The sequence below is a fragment of the Pseudophryne corroboree genome, chromosome 8 (assembly GCF_028390025.1).
Source record: "Pseudophryne corroboree isolate aPseCor3 chromosome 8, aPseCor3.hap2, whole genome shotgun sequence".
Lineage (NCBI taxonomy): Eukaryota > Metazoa > Chordata > Amphibia > Anura > Myobatrachidae > Pseudophryne > Pseudophryne corroboree.
This window is the reverse complement of record NC_086451.1, coordinates 265,995,733-266,011,331: the sequence shown is the minus strand read 5'-3', so window position 1 is coordinate 266,011,331 and position 15,599 is coordinate 265,995,733. Positions and strand designations below refer to the sequence as shown.

The window sequence follows — 15,599 nt, the reverse complement described above, 5'->3', positions numbered from 1 at the left end:
GTGGCTGGTATGAGTCTTACCCGGGATTCAAAATCCTCCCTTATTGTGTACGCTCGTCCGGGCACAGTACCTAACTGGAGTCTGGAGGAGGGTCATAGGGGGAGGAGCCAGTACACACCACCTGACCTGTAAAAGCTTTACTTTTGTGCCCTGTCTCCTGCGGAGCCGCTATTCCCCATGGTCCTTTCAGGAACCCCAGCATCCACTACGGACTCCGAGAAATAGAATTATCGGTAAGTAAATTCTTATTATTTTATATATATAAAAGCATAGAGGATCCACACTCACGTTTGCATATGAAGAAAGTGCTGGGGTGACATCCAATGAGAGAGAAAAAATCCCACTCCAATACAATTCCAAATTAAGGGAGCACTCACCAGTCTTCAAGTAGAAAAAGGTAATTTATTCAGACCATCAGCATATAGTTTATGTCGACGTTTCGGTCACAATTCTGGTCAGAATTGTGACCGAAACGTAGACATAAACTATATGCTGATGGTCTGAATAAATTACCTTTTTCTACTTGAAGACTGGCGAGTGCTCCCTTAATTTGGAATTATATATATATATATATATATATATATATGTGTGTGTGTGTGTGTGTGTGTGTGTGTGTGTATATATATATATGTGTATATATATAATATATATACAAATCTGCCGCAAATCACTTGCTGCCAATAATGGTTTGTGTTTAGCAGAATGATTTTTTTATTGCAAATGGTCATTCATTTTATGTGTGTTCCAGCTACTTTGAAAAACAGAAAGCTGAGTGGCAAACAGAGCCTCAGGAACCACCTATACCAGAATCCTTGGCGGCGGCAGCAGCAGCAGCACAGCAGCTACAAGTTGCCAGAAAGCAGGATACCAGACAGACAGCCACATTCCGGCAGCAGCCGCCTCCCATGAAGGTAACCTTTTGGCATTGTAATAAATTATTATCAGCACATCATTGATCTGCACTGTACCAAATTCCGGGATAGATGTATCAAACCTAAAGAGGACAGATGTACAAGTTGCCCATAGCAATCAGCTTCTACCTGTCCTTTTAAAGTATGTACTTGATAAATTATAGCTAGAAGCTTACTAGTTGCTATGGACAATGTTTCCACTTGTCTCTTTAGATAGTTTGATACATCTCTACCTCTTTAACTTAGAGCTCCGTTTCATCCTGTTTGCAATATTATTATTCAGAAAATTGTCTTTTCCCTTGCAGGTATTACTAATTTACTGACAGAGACCAAAATAGGGAAGACCTGTCCTCCTGACTTGTCACTCACATTGGAAAGAACAGCCAGAGCGATCCAGGGCTGCATGTAATGTGATGCAGTTTTGACAAAAATGCGAGTTTAGCACTAAACCTTTACGTTTTGCCGATCTCGCAAATGTAATAGGGTGCGGGAACATGCAATCTCGCATGTTTCCTGCAATCCCAAAACGGGTGTAGTATGAGTGGCCGGCGGCTGGGATCCCGGGGGTCAGCATACCGGCGCCGGGATCTCGACCGCCGGTATACCGACAGCTGGGCAAGTGCTAATGAGCATTATTATTCAGAAATTTGTCCTTTCCCTTGCAGGTATTACTAATTTGGGAGTGTGTAGTGCTAAGTGACGTGACAGAGACCAAGTTTAATGAATATCTGCCCTTATATTTTCTTCTTGAAGATAATTTTCCTTTTTAGTACACCAAAAATTGTTAGGAAACTAGGTGACTCAAGATACCAACCAGTTTAGGGACACAGGACAATGTCAAAAATAGGGAAGACCTGTCCTCCTGACTTGTCGCTCACATTCGAAAGAACAGCCAGGGCGATCCAGGGTCGCATGTAATGTGATGCAATTTTGGCACTAAACTTTTACGTTTTGCCGATCTCGCAAATGTAATAGGGTGCGGGAACATGCAAACTCGCATGTTTCCTGCAATCCCAAAACTTACAGTGGCAAAACTCGCATCCAGATGTTTTGCCATTGCAAACATACACCTCGGACAATGTAATAGTATGTGAGTTTAAAACATTACCAAAACTCATTAAAACAATGGATAATCTTTTGTTTGGTGAGTTTGACAGACACATGCACAGATCAGTGAGGTCCTTGCATGCTTCTGTCTGTAAAAATCTTAAAATAGATTGCAACAATACAGAGGAAAAAATTACTAGGGGTCCCCCGTATTTTTACAACTAGCATCGGACTCCACTAGCCAGGGAGGTAGTGCCGCAGCCGAGAACACGTTTATTTGATCCTGGCTTTTTATTAACATAATCAGTGAATTGATTTACTGCAGTTGATTATTATTTTCATCTATTTCTAAATATATAGAAACCAAACATGTTTATTATTATTATTATTATTATTATTATTGTTACTACTACTACTACAATATTATTACAGTATGCAGTAGTTGGGCTGGAAAAAAGGAGTGAAGGGGCTTATACAGTGCATCTGGAAAGTATTCACAGCACTTCACTTTTTCCACATTTTGTTATGTTTCAGCCTTATTCCAAAATGGAATAAATTCCTTTTTTCCCTCAAAATTCTACACACAATACCCCATAATGACAGCGTGAAAAAAGTTTTTTTGAGATTTTTGCAAATTTATTAAAAATCCAAAAACTAAGAAATCACAGGTACATAAGTATTCACAGCCTTTTCTCAATACACCCTTGCACCCAATGCAATTACAGCCTCAAGTCTTTTTGAATATGATGCCACAAGCTTGACACACCTATCTTTGGGCAGTTTCACCCATTCATCTTTGCAGCACCTCTCAAGCTCCAACAGGTTGGATGGGAAGCGTTGTTGCACAGCCATTTTCAGATCTCTCCAGAGATGTCCAATCAGATTCAAGTCTGGGACACTCACAGAGTTGTCCTGAAGCCACTCCTTTGATATCTTGGCTTAGGGTCGTTCTCCTGCTGAAATATGAACCGTCGTCCCATTCTGAGGTCAAGAGTGCTCTGGAGCAGGTTTTCATCCAGGATGTCTCAGTACATTGCTACATTTCCCTCTATCCTGATCCTGCCGCTAAAAAACATCCCCACAGCATGATGCTGCCACCACCATGCTTCACTGTAGGGATGGTATTGACCTGGTGTTGAGCAGTGCCTAGTTTCCTCCAAACATGACGCCTGGCATTCACACCAAAGAGTTCAATCATTGTCTCATCAGACCAGAGAATTTTGTTTCTCATGGTCTGAGAATCCTTCAGGTGCATTTTGGCAAACTCCAGGCGGGCTGCCATGTATTTTTTTACTAAGAAGTGTCTTCGGTCTGGCCATTGTACCTTACAGGTCTGATTGGTGGATTGCTGCAGAGATGGTTGTCCTTCTGGAAGGTTCTCTTCTCTCCACAGATGAATGCTGTAGCTCTGACAGAGTGACCATTGGGTTCTTGGTCACCTCCCTGACTACTGCCCTTCTTCCCCAATCGCTCAGTTTAGACGGCGGGCCAGCTCTAGGAAGAGTCCTGGTGGTCCCGAACATCTTCCATTTACGGACGATGGAGGCCACTGTGCTCATTGGGACCTTCAAAGCAGCAGATATTTTTCTGTACCCTTCCTCAGATTTGTGCCTTGAGACAATCCTGTCTCGGAGGCACAGACAATTCCTTTGACTTCATGCTTGGTTTGTGCTCAGACATGCACTGTCAAGTGTGGGACCTTATATAGACAGGTGTGTGTGTGTGCCTTTCCAAATCATGTCCATTCAACTGAATTTACCACAGGCAGACTCCAATTAAGCTGTAGGAACATCTCAAGGATGATCAGTGGAAACAGAATGCACCTGAGCTCAATTTTGAGCTTCATGGCAAAGGCTGTGAATACTTATGTACATGTGATTTCTTATTTTGAATAAATTTGAATAAATCTAAAAAAAAAATTTCACGTTGTCATTATGGGGTATTGTGTGTAGAATTTTGAGGGAAAAAAATAATTTTTCGTTTTGGAATAAGGCTGTAACATAAACAAAATGTGGAAAAAGTGAAGCGCTGTGAACACTTTCCGGATGCACTGTACATCAGGGGAGAATCGGGGCAATTTTCTGTTCTCCTGATGCCTGGATCAGGGAAATCCAACACATTGAAAATCCTCATTTTGCCGATTCCAACCAAAAAATTATCAGGATCCACGAGTCAGGGATTTTTAAAATGCAGTTTCCTCCTGATTCCCAGACAGATTGACAATCATCGATATCTGCCAATCTGTGTTTTTGATTGGTATCAGGGAACCGCCCATCTGTTGTATGGACCCGCATTAGATGATCACATTTTTTGTAAATTTATTTATTTTTTTCAATTTTTTTTTTCAATTTTTTTTTTTTGGTCTGGAGATGTCAGAGACTTTTAGATTCAATCTGAAATTGGAGATGTGCAGGGTGGCTAGCGGTTTTCATGCAGTAAGACTTCCCTTCAATTAATTATGATTATTTTCCACACATTGAAAGGACTTGTTTATTATTATTATTATTATTATTATTATTATTATTTTGTTAGCTTTTCATGTGTTTTCTAAGCGGAACTCTGTACATTGAAATAAATTGCAGCTCACACATACTTCTTTATATTTTAGATATTTTTTTTTCCTTTTTGATAACTCTCAGATTCATGTGTAAACTTCATAGAATTGTACCTGAGAGAGAAGCTTTATAGGGGGTCATTCAGACCTGATCGTGGCAGCAAATTTGTTAGCAGTTGGGCAAAACCATGGGGGTCATTCCGAGTTGTTCGCTCGTTGCCGATTTTCGCTATATTGCGATTACTCGCTTACTGCGCATGCGCTTAGTTATTTTACACAAAAGTTAGGTATTTTACTCACGGCATAACGAGGTTTTTTCATCGTTCTGGTGATCGTACTGTGATTGACAGGAAGTGGGTGTTTCTGGGCGGAAACTTGCCGTTTTCTGGGCGTGTGCTAAAAAACGCTGGCGTTTCTGGGAAAAACGCGGGAGTGTCTGAAGAAACGGGGGAGTGTCTGGGCGAACGCTGGGTGTGTTTGTGATGTCAAACCAGGAACGAAACTGACTGAACTGATCGCAATGGCTGAGTAAGTCTCGAGCTACTCAGAAACTGCTAAGAAATTTCTATTCGCAATTCTGCTAATCTTTCGTTCGCAATTCTGCTAATTCTTCAGACACTCCCGCGTTTTTTCCAGAAACGCCAGCGTTTTTTCGCACACGCCCAGAAAACGGCAAGTTTCCGCCCAGAAACACCCACTTCCTGTCAATCACAGTACGATCACCAGAACGATGAAAAAACCTTGTTATGCCGTGAGTAAAATACCTAACTTTTGTGTAAAATAACTAAGAGCATGCGCTCTGCGAACCTTGCGCATGCGCAGTAAGCGAGTAATCGCAATACAGCGAAAATCGGCAACGAGCAAACAACTTGGAATGACCCCCCATGTGCACTGCAGGGTGGGCAGATATAACATGTGCAGAGAGGGTTAGATTTGGGTGTGGTGTGTTCAAACTGAAATCTAAATTGCAGTGTAAAAATAAAGCAGCCAGTATTTATCCTGCACAGAAACAATATAACCCACCCAAATGTAACTCTCTCTGCAAATGTTATGTCTGACACACCTGCAGTGCACATGGTTTTGCCCAACTACTAACAAATTTGCTGCTACGATCAACTCTGAATTACCCCCATGGTTAGGTGGTAGAACAGATGTGATTCAGATGTCCTTTACTTCTGACTGAGCATGTCTACCACTGGGCATCCCTGGAGTGTAACTGTGCCCCTTTCCACATTGCTACAGTGCAGACAGGGATTTATATTCTTAATGAGTCCTATGGCCACATTCTGATTTCATTGGCATCTGTGTGAAGACTTCCTACATACATGTGTACTGCATCATTATACTATATATGCTTTACTGGCAAAAATGTCACAAACCTGTCCTTTATTTTCTAGGCCTGCTTGTCTTGTCACCAGCAGATCCACCGCAATGCACCCATCTGCCCTCTCTGCAAAGCAAAGAGTCGATCTCGAAATCCAAAAAAGCCGAAACGGAAACAGGATGAATAGAACAGTCTAATCCCTTTATAAACCTGAAAGACCCTTTTTCCCTGACATCCTTTCTAGTAACAATGTAACCATGCTCGCCCTAATCCTGTGCAATCTTGAACTGATTTTGTGGTGTTTTTCTATTTAACGTGTTGTAAGCACAATGGGGCCTGTTTCATTACCGTGGCACAGTTGTAGCATAAAAGTGAGCTGTAAAACATAGCCAAATAGCATAGCTGTTTTTTTTGTTTTTTTTTTGCTGCAATTCTGCTACAATCATACATTCCCAGTGTTTGGTGTTATTTTTTTTGTTTAAAAAAAAAAAAAGGAAAAGAGAAAATATTGAAGTCTTGGTGCTATTTTCACATCCTGCCCTTTGAACAAAGATCGTTAACCGAGGATACTGGCGATAAAGATGGGCAATTACTGAAGACTGGAAGACCACTCTAAATAATAATTTTAAATTTCTCAATTACATGTCTCTCGTAAGCAAATGAATCGATGAAATAAAATGGAAAACATTCATAGAAAAATGTATTGTCTGTGCGTGTGTTTAAGACGCATGATCACACCGGACTGAGTGACTGCTGGTACGAGGCTCTGACATTTTATAGATCAGATCCGCACTGTGTTAGCTTTTGCGGGTTGAGCAAAGGATAGCTGGCACCACACAGCTGAATGAATTGGCACAAGAGCTCTGGAAGCATTTATCCAATCCGGTTTAATTTTAGCCTTCATCCTATTAAGAGAACATGATACTACTATATTTGCTGTGTTGTTATTATTACAAGGATATTATAGGGTAGACTGAACATTGAAACCAAGTTTTCAAAATAACCTGGGATTCTCACATAACGTCCACCCACCACCACATGACTGTAAAATGTCTTGCATGGCAAATATTGAGGTTGCTCAATTAATTTGCTATTTGCTGAGATCATATTTTAAAAACACGGTCACACAACTGGTGATAGTTCCCAATGCAGGAGATGTTGGGTTTGGTATGTTAATCCGGTCGTTGGGATGCTGACTGGCACATGACCGATACCGACATACCGACACTGAAATTCCCGACGGCGGAGGGGGTAAGTATTACCCCCCACTCCCCTATCCCCCCTCCCCCGCCCCCTGGGGGAGGCTGATAGGGCTAACCCCCCCACATGGGGGTGGCTGATAGGGTTAAACCCGAGAGGTTTAAGACCGATACAAAATAGGGCAGGGTGGTATTGAGGAGCAGCAATGTCTTACACTCCAGTCTTATACATATTTTAGGTGTACAGATGCGTCGTCCCTCATCGTTGCTGTAGTCACGTTAAACAGGCCTTCTAGTCGCACCTAATATGAGCGTATTTACTAACGCCAAGCATATTTTTATGAATTTTTCCCCCTAATAATGCATCTTATTTGCATTGCTGTGCAAATAAGATCACAAGCAGACTTTGCTGATTAAACTGATATGCGGCATGCCTATATTCTGTGTGCGACTGCAGCTCTATCTGCATATGAAATGCTATGTTACATTGCTTTCCAGCATTTCCTATGCAAATACATTTCCAGGAAAACACTGTAACGTAGTATTTCATACTCGGATACATTTGTAGTCGCACACAAAATGTAGTCATGCCGCATATCATTTTAATTAACAAAGCCTGCTTGTGCGTCTTATTCACATAGCAATGCGAATATCACGCATTTTCCGGGGGGGGGAAAAGACACACTCATGGGAGCTGTCAGCTCTCATGTGCCATGTGTGCCACGACTCGTTACGTATGGAGGCTAGATGAGGAAGGACAATGTGAACTGGGGGCACTACAATATGGCATACAAATCAGGGGTACATTGTAGTGTAATATGAATGAGAGCACTAATTTGGGGCAAAAAATTAACTATGTTACTACTTTGGTGAATAAAATGTACAACCTGCAGAAAGGGGTATCATACTAGAAGCACTGGAGGACTACAAAATTCTAGTTATGCCCTTGTCTTTTGTCACTAAGCCACTCTAATATTTTGCTGATCACTAAGGGATGCTTATTTATTCTGTATAGGGATCAGAAAGAAAGGAAACTTGCAGGGATCATTGGATAACCATTTTAATTCAAAAACATTGTTTTTCAAACTGTAGTTTGCCTGAGCACATCTTGTGATGCCACAGGTAAGTATAAATTGCAGATGTTCATACCACCTTATCTTGGAAAAAAAAGACCACAAAGGCTCTTTCATTGGCTGGATCTCTGACACTTGTCTGGATGAATTATGGCAACTAGAAAGTCTACCTTAAGGGTGTGTACACACGGTGAGATAAATCTGTAAGATTTTGACTATATAGTCAAAATCTTATGAAAAGTTAGTGCATAGCTCATGGTGCTAGGCAGCTTGCGATACAGATTCGATCCCGATGCTCGCTCCCGTGGGGTCGGTATCGTAAGGCTAGATAGACTGCAGGCAAGTCAATCTTGACTATCTAGTGTACTATCTAGTATAAAGTTCAAAATTGGCATAGACAAAATCTCAAGCACAGATAGTCAAAATCTGTACTACTATCTGTGCTGTCTGGCCTCTGGGGGAGTTCAAAGGAAATCGCATAGTCAAAATTGAACATAGCAGGGATCTCACCGTGTGTACACACCCTTAGTTTCCAGATTGATGATTCTTTGATGAGCTCAAATGTATAAGATCTCAGAACTACAGGCATATATCAGTTGGGGTTGAAAACTTTTACTTGAGGCTAATTATAGATTCTGCCTTGGTACGTGAGATAAAACCCACTGATTATTAGGGTACATACTGTATAGTGAAGACCTGACATTTTATTGGCCTGAGACTTCAGTTTTGAGAAATGTTGAAACATGATTAAGTTGACAATGAAGAGATCCAATCAGATTCCGTTATTATGTTATCTTTCTTTTATAAGGTGCCGTAAAACGGGTTGCGGTCGTTAGGTCGACATGCATTAGGTCGACATGCATTGGATCGACCACTAAAGGTCGACATGCACTAGGTTGACAGGTTCATTAGGTCAACATGTGCAAGGACAAAAGGTCGACATGAGTTTTTCACAATTTTTTTCCCATTTTTTTGACCTTTTTCATACTTTACGATTCACCGTGGACTACTAATGGGAACGATAATCTGAGCCGAGCGCAGCGAGGCACCCTTCCCGAAGCATGGCGAGCAAAGCGGTGCACTAATTGGGGTTCCCCGTCACTGTACGAAGAAAACAACACCAAAAACAGTAAAAAAAAAACAAAAAAAACCATGTCGACCTTTTGACCTGTCGACCTTGCACATGTCGACCCAACGTCCCTGTCGACCTTTAGTGGTCGACACAATGCATGTCGGCATATTGTGTGTCGACCTATACCCCGTAAGACGAAGTTAACATGAAATCATTGCAAAATAAGAGTAGCAGAGTATAAGTACATTACACAAAAGGGAGCCATAACTTACATACATAGCACTAGCATAAAATATTATTACCATAACACCGGCATGGCAGGACAAATACCATGTAGCAAGAGTAGGGAAACTCCTCATCATCATCACCATCATCATCATATATTATTTATATACATATATTTAGATGATGTCACAGATTCCATAGCGCCTGACATAATGATATAGAAATGACAAACAATAAAACAGTATACATAAAAGATACATAAGTACTAGTGGTAAGAATAATATATGTGTGGATGCAATAACCAGAACAAATCTCATGACATACAGAAAAAATTAATTGTGAAACTTGACCGATACAAAAAAAAGATGGAGAGTTTATAGACAAGTGACATAGGCCCTCATTCCGAGTTGTTCGCTCGCAAGGCGAATGTAGCAGAGTTACACACGCTAAGCCGCCGCCTACTGGGAGTGAATCTTAGCTTCTTAAAATTGCGACCGACGTACGCGCAATATTGCGATTACAAACGAGTTAGCAGTTTCTGAGTAGCTTCAGACTTACTCTGCCTGTGCGATCAGTTCAGTGCTTTTCGTTCCTGGCTGACGTCATAAACACACCCAGCGTTCGCCCAGGCACTCCCACCGTTTCTCCGGCCACTCCTGCGTTTTTTCCGGAAACGGTAGCGTTTCCAGCCACACGCCCCTAAAACGCCGTGCATCCGCCCAGTAACACCCATTTCCTGTCAATCACAATGCGAACGTCGGAGCGATGAAAATGCCGTGAGTAAACTTACTTTCATCATAGTAAAGTTACTTGGCGCAGTCGCAGTGCGAACATTGCGCATGCGCACTAAGAGAATTCTCACTGCGATGCGATGAAAAACTCCGAGCGAACAACTCGGAATGAGGGCCATAGGGTTTATTTACAGAGCATCAGGTTGTAATACCCGAGGCTTTTGATCGTGTTTATGCCCAAAGCTTAAGACGGCAATGATTTCACTAGCAAAACACAGCTATTAAAAATAAAATCATTACCTTTTCAAATTTTGGGCGAAACACTATCAGTAGCTCAGGCGCTTTGTAATGAAACCCCATAGGGTAAAGGGAGCTACATGTGAGAGCTTATGTTGTAGAAGGAGGGAAAATGAGAGACAGTAGGAGCAAAGGGGAAATTATATTTATTGGTTGAGATAGGTAACAGAAGAGAATAAGCAGCCAAAGTGGCTGGAGTGTAGGTTGAAGTGGGAAAGGATAATGGACTAGTAGGTATGGAGAGAAGGCGGCAGGACAGGAGATGTATAGTGTGCAGAGACATGTAAAGCAGTCAATGGGCCCGATTGTGACTGAAGGCCTAATTCATGTTTGTACACAATGGCAGATGTTCACTCAACTGAGCGATTATCTGAAGACTGCGTATTAGCCGCGATCACAGTGCACAAGCGCCATGTACCTCTGCGATGCCGCTCACAGGGAGGATTTCATGGCAGAGTGATTGACAGGAAGGGAATGTTTGGGGGTGGCAAAAATGGAGGCGTGTCATGGTAGTTTTTAGGTATCTGCCTTCAGCTGCGATCATGTACACAGAGAAACATGGTGCCTGCATCGCTACTGCTGCGGCCAGTCTTCATAGCCATAGGGCTACTCTAGAGTCGATGTCCCCATGTGTACACAGTTGCACATGAGTTTGCAATGTCTTCGGTGCACGTCTATCTTCTTCTCTCTTACGTCCTAGAGGATGCTGTGGACTCCAAAAGGACCATGGGGTATAGACGGGATCCGCAGGAGCTTGGGCACACTAAAAAGACTTTGACTGGGTGTGAACTGGCTCCTCCCTCTATGCCCCTCCCCCAGACCTCTGTTAGACTTTGTGCCCAGGAGTGACTGGACACACACTAGGGGAGCTCTACTGAGTTTCTCTAAAAAGACTTTTGTTAGGTTTTTTATTTTCAGGGAGACCTGCTGGCTACAGGCTCCCTGCATCGTGGGACTGAGGGGAGAGAAGTCAGACCTACTTCTTCTTAGTTCAAGGGCTCTGCTTCTTAGGCTACTGGACACCATTAGCTCCAGAGGGTTCGATCACTTGGTTCGCCTAGCTGCTTGTTCCCGGAGCCGCGCCGTCACCCCCCTCACAGAGCCAGAAGAAAGAAGCCGGGTAAGTATTAGAAGAACCAAAGACATCAGACGGCAGAAGACTTCAGTAACGGTACAGCGCAGCGGTAGCACTGCGCACCATGCACCCACACACACTTCACCAACGGCACTCACAGGGTGCAGGGCACTGGGGGGGGGGAGCGCCCTGGGCAGCAGTTACTGGGGTCAGAGGACTGGCAGAAACGATTATACGGTGCCCAAGCACCGTATAGAATACCCCCGCCAGTATAATAAATTTGAAATTGAGCGGGCTACAGCGCGCCGGGAAAGGGCGGGGCTTAGCCGCACATTGCTCACCAGCGCCATTTTCTCTCCACAGTGCTGCTGAGACGCTGGCCCGGACCTCCAAGCTCCCTCAAGTAACAAGGGGGCAAAAATGGGGGGGGAGGGGCACATAAAATTTGGTGCTTTTATCCTATTGTAGACAGCGATGGACACATATATTATATCTTTTAGTATATGGGCGCTGGGGTGTGAGCTGGCATACTCCCTCTGTGTTTTTCTCTACAGGCTTCCCTGTGGGCCTGTCCCCTTGTTTTTGCCCAGTGTGAGTGTGGGTGTGTCGGTACTACGTGTCGACATGTCTGAGGCTGAGTGTTCCTCCCCGGAGGAAGTTACTGGGGGCGCAGAGAGGGATTTGGGTATGACTCTGTCGGCACAGCCGACTGCTGATTGGGTGACTATGCTGAGTACACTGAATGCAAATGTGGCTTTATTGTCTAAGAGACTGGATAAATCTGATTCGCAGACACAAACATGGAGGAAATCCATGGAGGAGGCTTTGTCTCAGGTACAGAACACCTCAGGGTCACAAAAGCGTTCTTTTACCCAGATGGCAGATTTACGGACTCGGACTCTGATTCCGATGTCGATTTCAATGAGGCTTCTTTACATCCAAGGGTTGTTAGGAGTATTCAGTACATGATTGTAGCCATCAAAGATGTTTTACATATATCTGAGGAACCTGCCGTTCCTGACACTGTTTATTTAAAGGGAAAAGGCCTGATTTAAAATTTCCCCCCTCTCATGAAATGAATGCGCTTTGTGAAAAGGCTTGGGAGTCGCCTGACAAGAGGTGGCAGATTCCCAAGAGAATTTTGATGGCATATCCTTTCTCCTCTGACGACAGGGAAAAATGGGAGTCGTCTCCCAATGTGGACAAGGCACTATCCCGATTGACCAAGAAGGTGGCGCTTCCGTCTCCTGACACGGCTGCTCTCAAGGACCCAGCAGATCGCAAGCTGGAGACGACATTGAAGTCCATTTTCGTTAATACTGGTGCATTGCTCAGACCTGCTGTGGCGTCGGTATGGGTGAGTAGTGCTATTGCTAAGTGGGATAATAATTTGGCTTCTGATATGGATACCCTTGATAAGGATAACATTCTTTTGACTCTTGGTTATATTAAGGATGCTGCAGATTACCTAAAGGATGCGGCGAGGGATGTTGGCCTCTTGGGATCAAGAGCCAATGCCATGGCGGTCTCGGCCAGGAGGGCGCAGTGGATTCATCAATGGAATGCTGAAGCCGACTCCAAGAAGAATATGGAAGCTCTCCCTTTTAAAGGTAGTGTCTTGTTTGGTGACGGCCTTGCTGACCTGGTGTCTACCGCTACTGCGGGTAAGTCATCTTTTCTTCCTTATGTTCCCACACATCAGAAAAAGGCACCCCATCAGCAGATGCAGTCCTTTCGGCCTAATAAATACAAAAGAGGAAGGGCACCCAGGACCAAAAGTCTTCCCCCACCTCTACCAAGTCCACCGCATGACGCTGGGGCTCCCCTGCGGGAGTCCGTACCGGTGGGGGGCCGTCTCCGATTCTTCAGTCAGGTCTGGTTTCAATCTGCCCTGGATCCTTGGGTCTTAGACATAGTGTCCCAAGGGTACAAACTGGAGTTTCAGGAGATGCCCCCCCGCCACTTTTTCGTGTCGGCCTTGCCAGTTTCTCGGCTGCGATACAAAAGTTGTGTCAACAGAGGGTAGTTGTGCCGGTTCCCCCGTCCCAACCGGGGGAAGGGTACTATTCGAGCCTCTTTGTCGTGCCGAAGCCAGACGGCTCGGTCAGACCGATTCTGAACCTGAAATCCCTCAATCCATACTTGAAAATTTTCAAGTTCAAGATGGAGTCTCTTCGAGCTGTGATCTCTAGCCTAGAAGGGGGGCTTTAATGGCGTCAGTCGACATACAAGATGCTTACTTGCACGTCCCGATATACCCTCCTCATCAAGCCTTCTTGAGGTTTGCGGTACAGGATTATCATTACCAATTTCAGGCGTTGCTGTTTGGGCTTTCCACGGGCCCGAGGGTTTTCACCAAGGTAATGGCGGAAATGATGGTTCTCCTTCGCAAGCAAGGGGTCACAATTATCCCGTACTTGGACGATCTCCTGATAAAGGTGAGGTCCAAGGAACAGTTGTTAAGAAATGTGGATCTCTCCCTGTTGGTTCTGCGACATCACGGTTGAATTCTAAATTTGCCAAAGTCTCAGTTGATCCCGGCCACTTGGCTGCCCTTCCTGGGCATGATCCTAGACACGGAGCTACAGAGAGTGTTTCTTCCGGAGGACAAAGCTCTGGAAATCCAGATCATGGTCAGGGAGCTTCTGAGGCCGACAAGTGTGTCGATTCATCAATGCACTCGGATACTAGGAAAGATGGTTGCGGCTTACGAAGCCATTCCATTTGGCAGGTTTCATGTCCGGGTGTTTCAGTGGGATCTGCTGAACAAATGGTCCGGGTCTCACCTGCACATGCACCGGAAAATAAGTCTATCTTCCAGGGCCAGGATTTCTCTCCTGTGGTGGCTGCAAGGCTCTCACCTTCTAGAGGGACGTAGATTCGGATTCCAGAACTGGGTCCTGCTGACAACAGATGCAAGTCTCCGAGGCTGGGGCGCAGTCACGCAAGGAAGAAATTTCCAGGGAAAATGGTCAAGCCAGGAATCTTGTCTCCACATAAATGTTCTCGAGTTAAGAGCCATTTACAATGGCCTGCTGCAAGCGAAGAACCTTCTTCAGGGTCTCCCTGTCCTGATCCAGTCGGACAACATAACAGCGGTGGCGTATGTAAACTGCCAAGGTGGAAGAAGGAGCAGGGCGGCAATGGCGGAGGCCACAAGAATCCTTCGCTGGGCGGAACAGCACGTGAGCGCTCTGTCAGCAGTCTTCCTTCCGGGCATGGACAACTGGGAAGCAGACTTCCTCAGCAGACACGATCTCCATCCGGGAGAGTGGGCTCTTCATCAAGAGGTATTTGCAGAAGTGACAAGGCGTTGGGGAATTCCTCTGATAGACATGATGGTGTCTCGCCTCAACAAGAAGCTTCCGAGGTATTGTTCCAGGTCAAGGGACCCCCAAGCCAGTGCAGTGGATGCCATGGTAACTCCGTGGGTGTTTCAGTCGGTGTATGTGTTCCCTCTGCTTCCTCTCATTCCAAAGGTGCTGAGGATCGTACGTCGAACAAGTGTTCAGGCAATACTCGTCGTTCCAGATTTGCCACGGAGGGCCTGGTATCCGGATCATCAGGAATTGCTTGTAGAAGATCCTTGGCTGCTTCCTCTAAGAGAGGACCTGTTACTGCAGGGGCCCTGCGTGTTTCCGGACTTACCGCGGCTGCGTTTGACGGCGTGGAAGTTGAGCGCCAAATCTTAGCTCAGAAAGGTATTCCCGGGGAGGTCATCCCCACTCTCCTTAAAGCTAGGAAGGAGGTTACGGCGAAACATTATCACTGTATTTGGAGAAAGTATGTGTCGTGGTGTGAAACCAAAGCAGTTCCTGTGGAGGAGTTTCACTTGGGTCGTTTCCTCCATTTTTTGCGGCAGGCGTGGATGCAGGCCTGAAATTGGGTTCCATCAAAGTGCAGATTTCGGCTTTATCTATTTTCTTTCAAAAAGAATTGGCCGTCCTTCCTGAGGTTCAGACTTTCGTGAAGGGAGTGCTGCATATCCATCCTCCATTTCTGCCACCCGTGGCGCCGTGGGATCTTGAAGTGGTGTTGCAGTTTCTTATGTCTCACTGGTTTGAACCTTTGCGTAAGGTTGAGTTAAAGTT

General features: G+C 44.5%; 1 protein-coding gene across 2 annotated transcripts in view; it reads left to right on the top strand.

Moving 5' to 3' along the window:
* Positions 1–6,535, top strand: part of ZC4H2 (zinc finger C4H2-type containing) — a 70,697-nt gene extending 64,162 nt beyond the window's left edge. Inside the window, exons 4-5 of one of the 2 annotated variants that reach the window (XM_063935659.1) lie at positions 749–911; positions 5,910–6,535. In XM_063935659.1, the coding sequence (XP_063791729.1) occupies positions 749–911; positions 5,910–6,023 (277 nt within the window). In that variant the 3' untranslated portion in view covers positions 6,024–6,535. The remainder of the gene's footprint in view (positions 1–748; positions 912–5,909) is intronic. The other variant, XM_063935660.1, reaches the window with a different exon arrangement.
* The last annotated feature ends 9,064 nt before the right edge of the window (positions 6,536–15,599 follow it).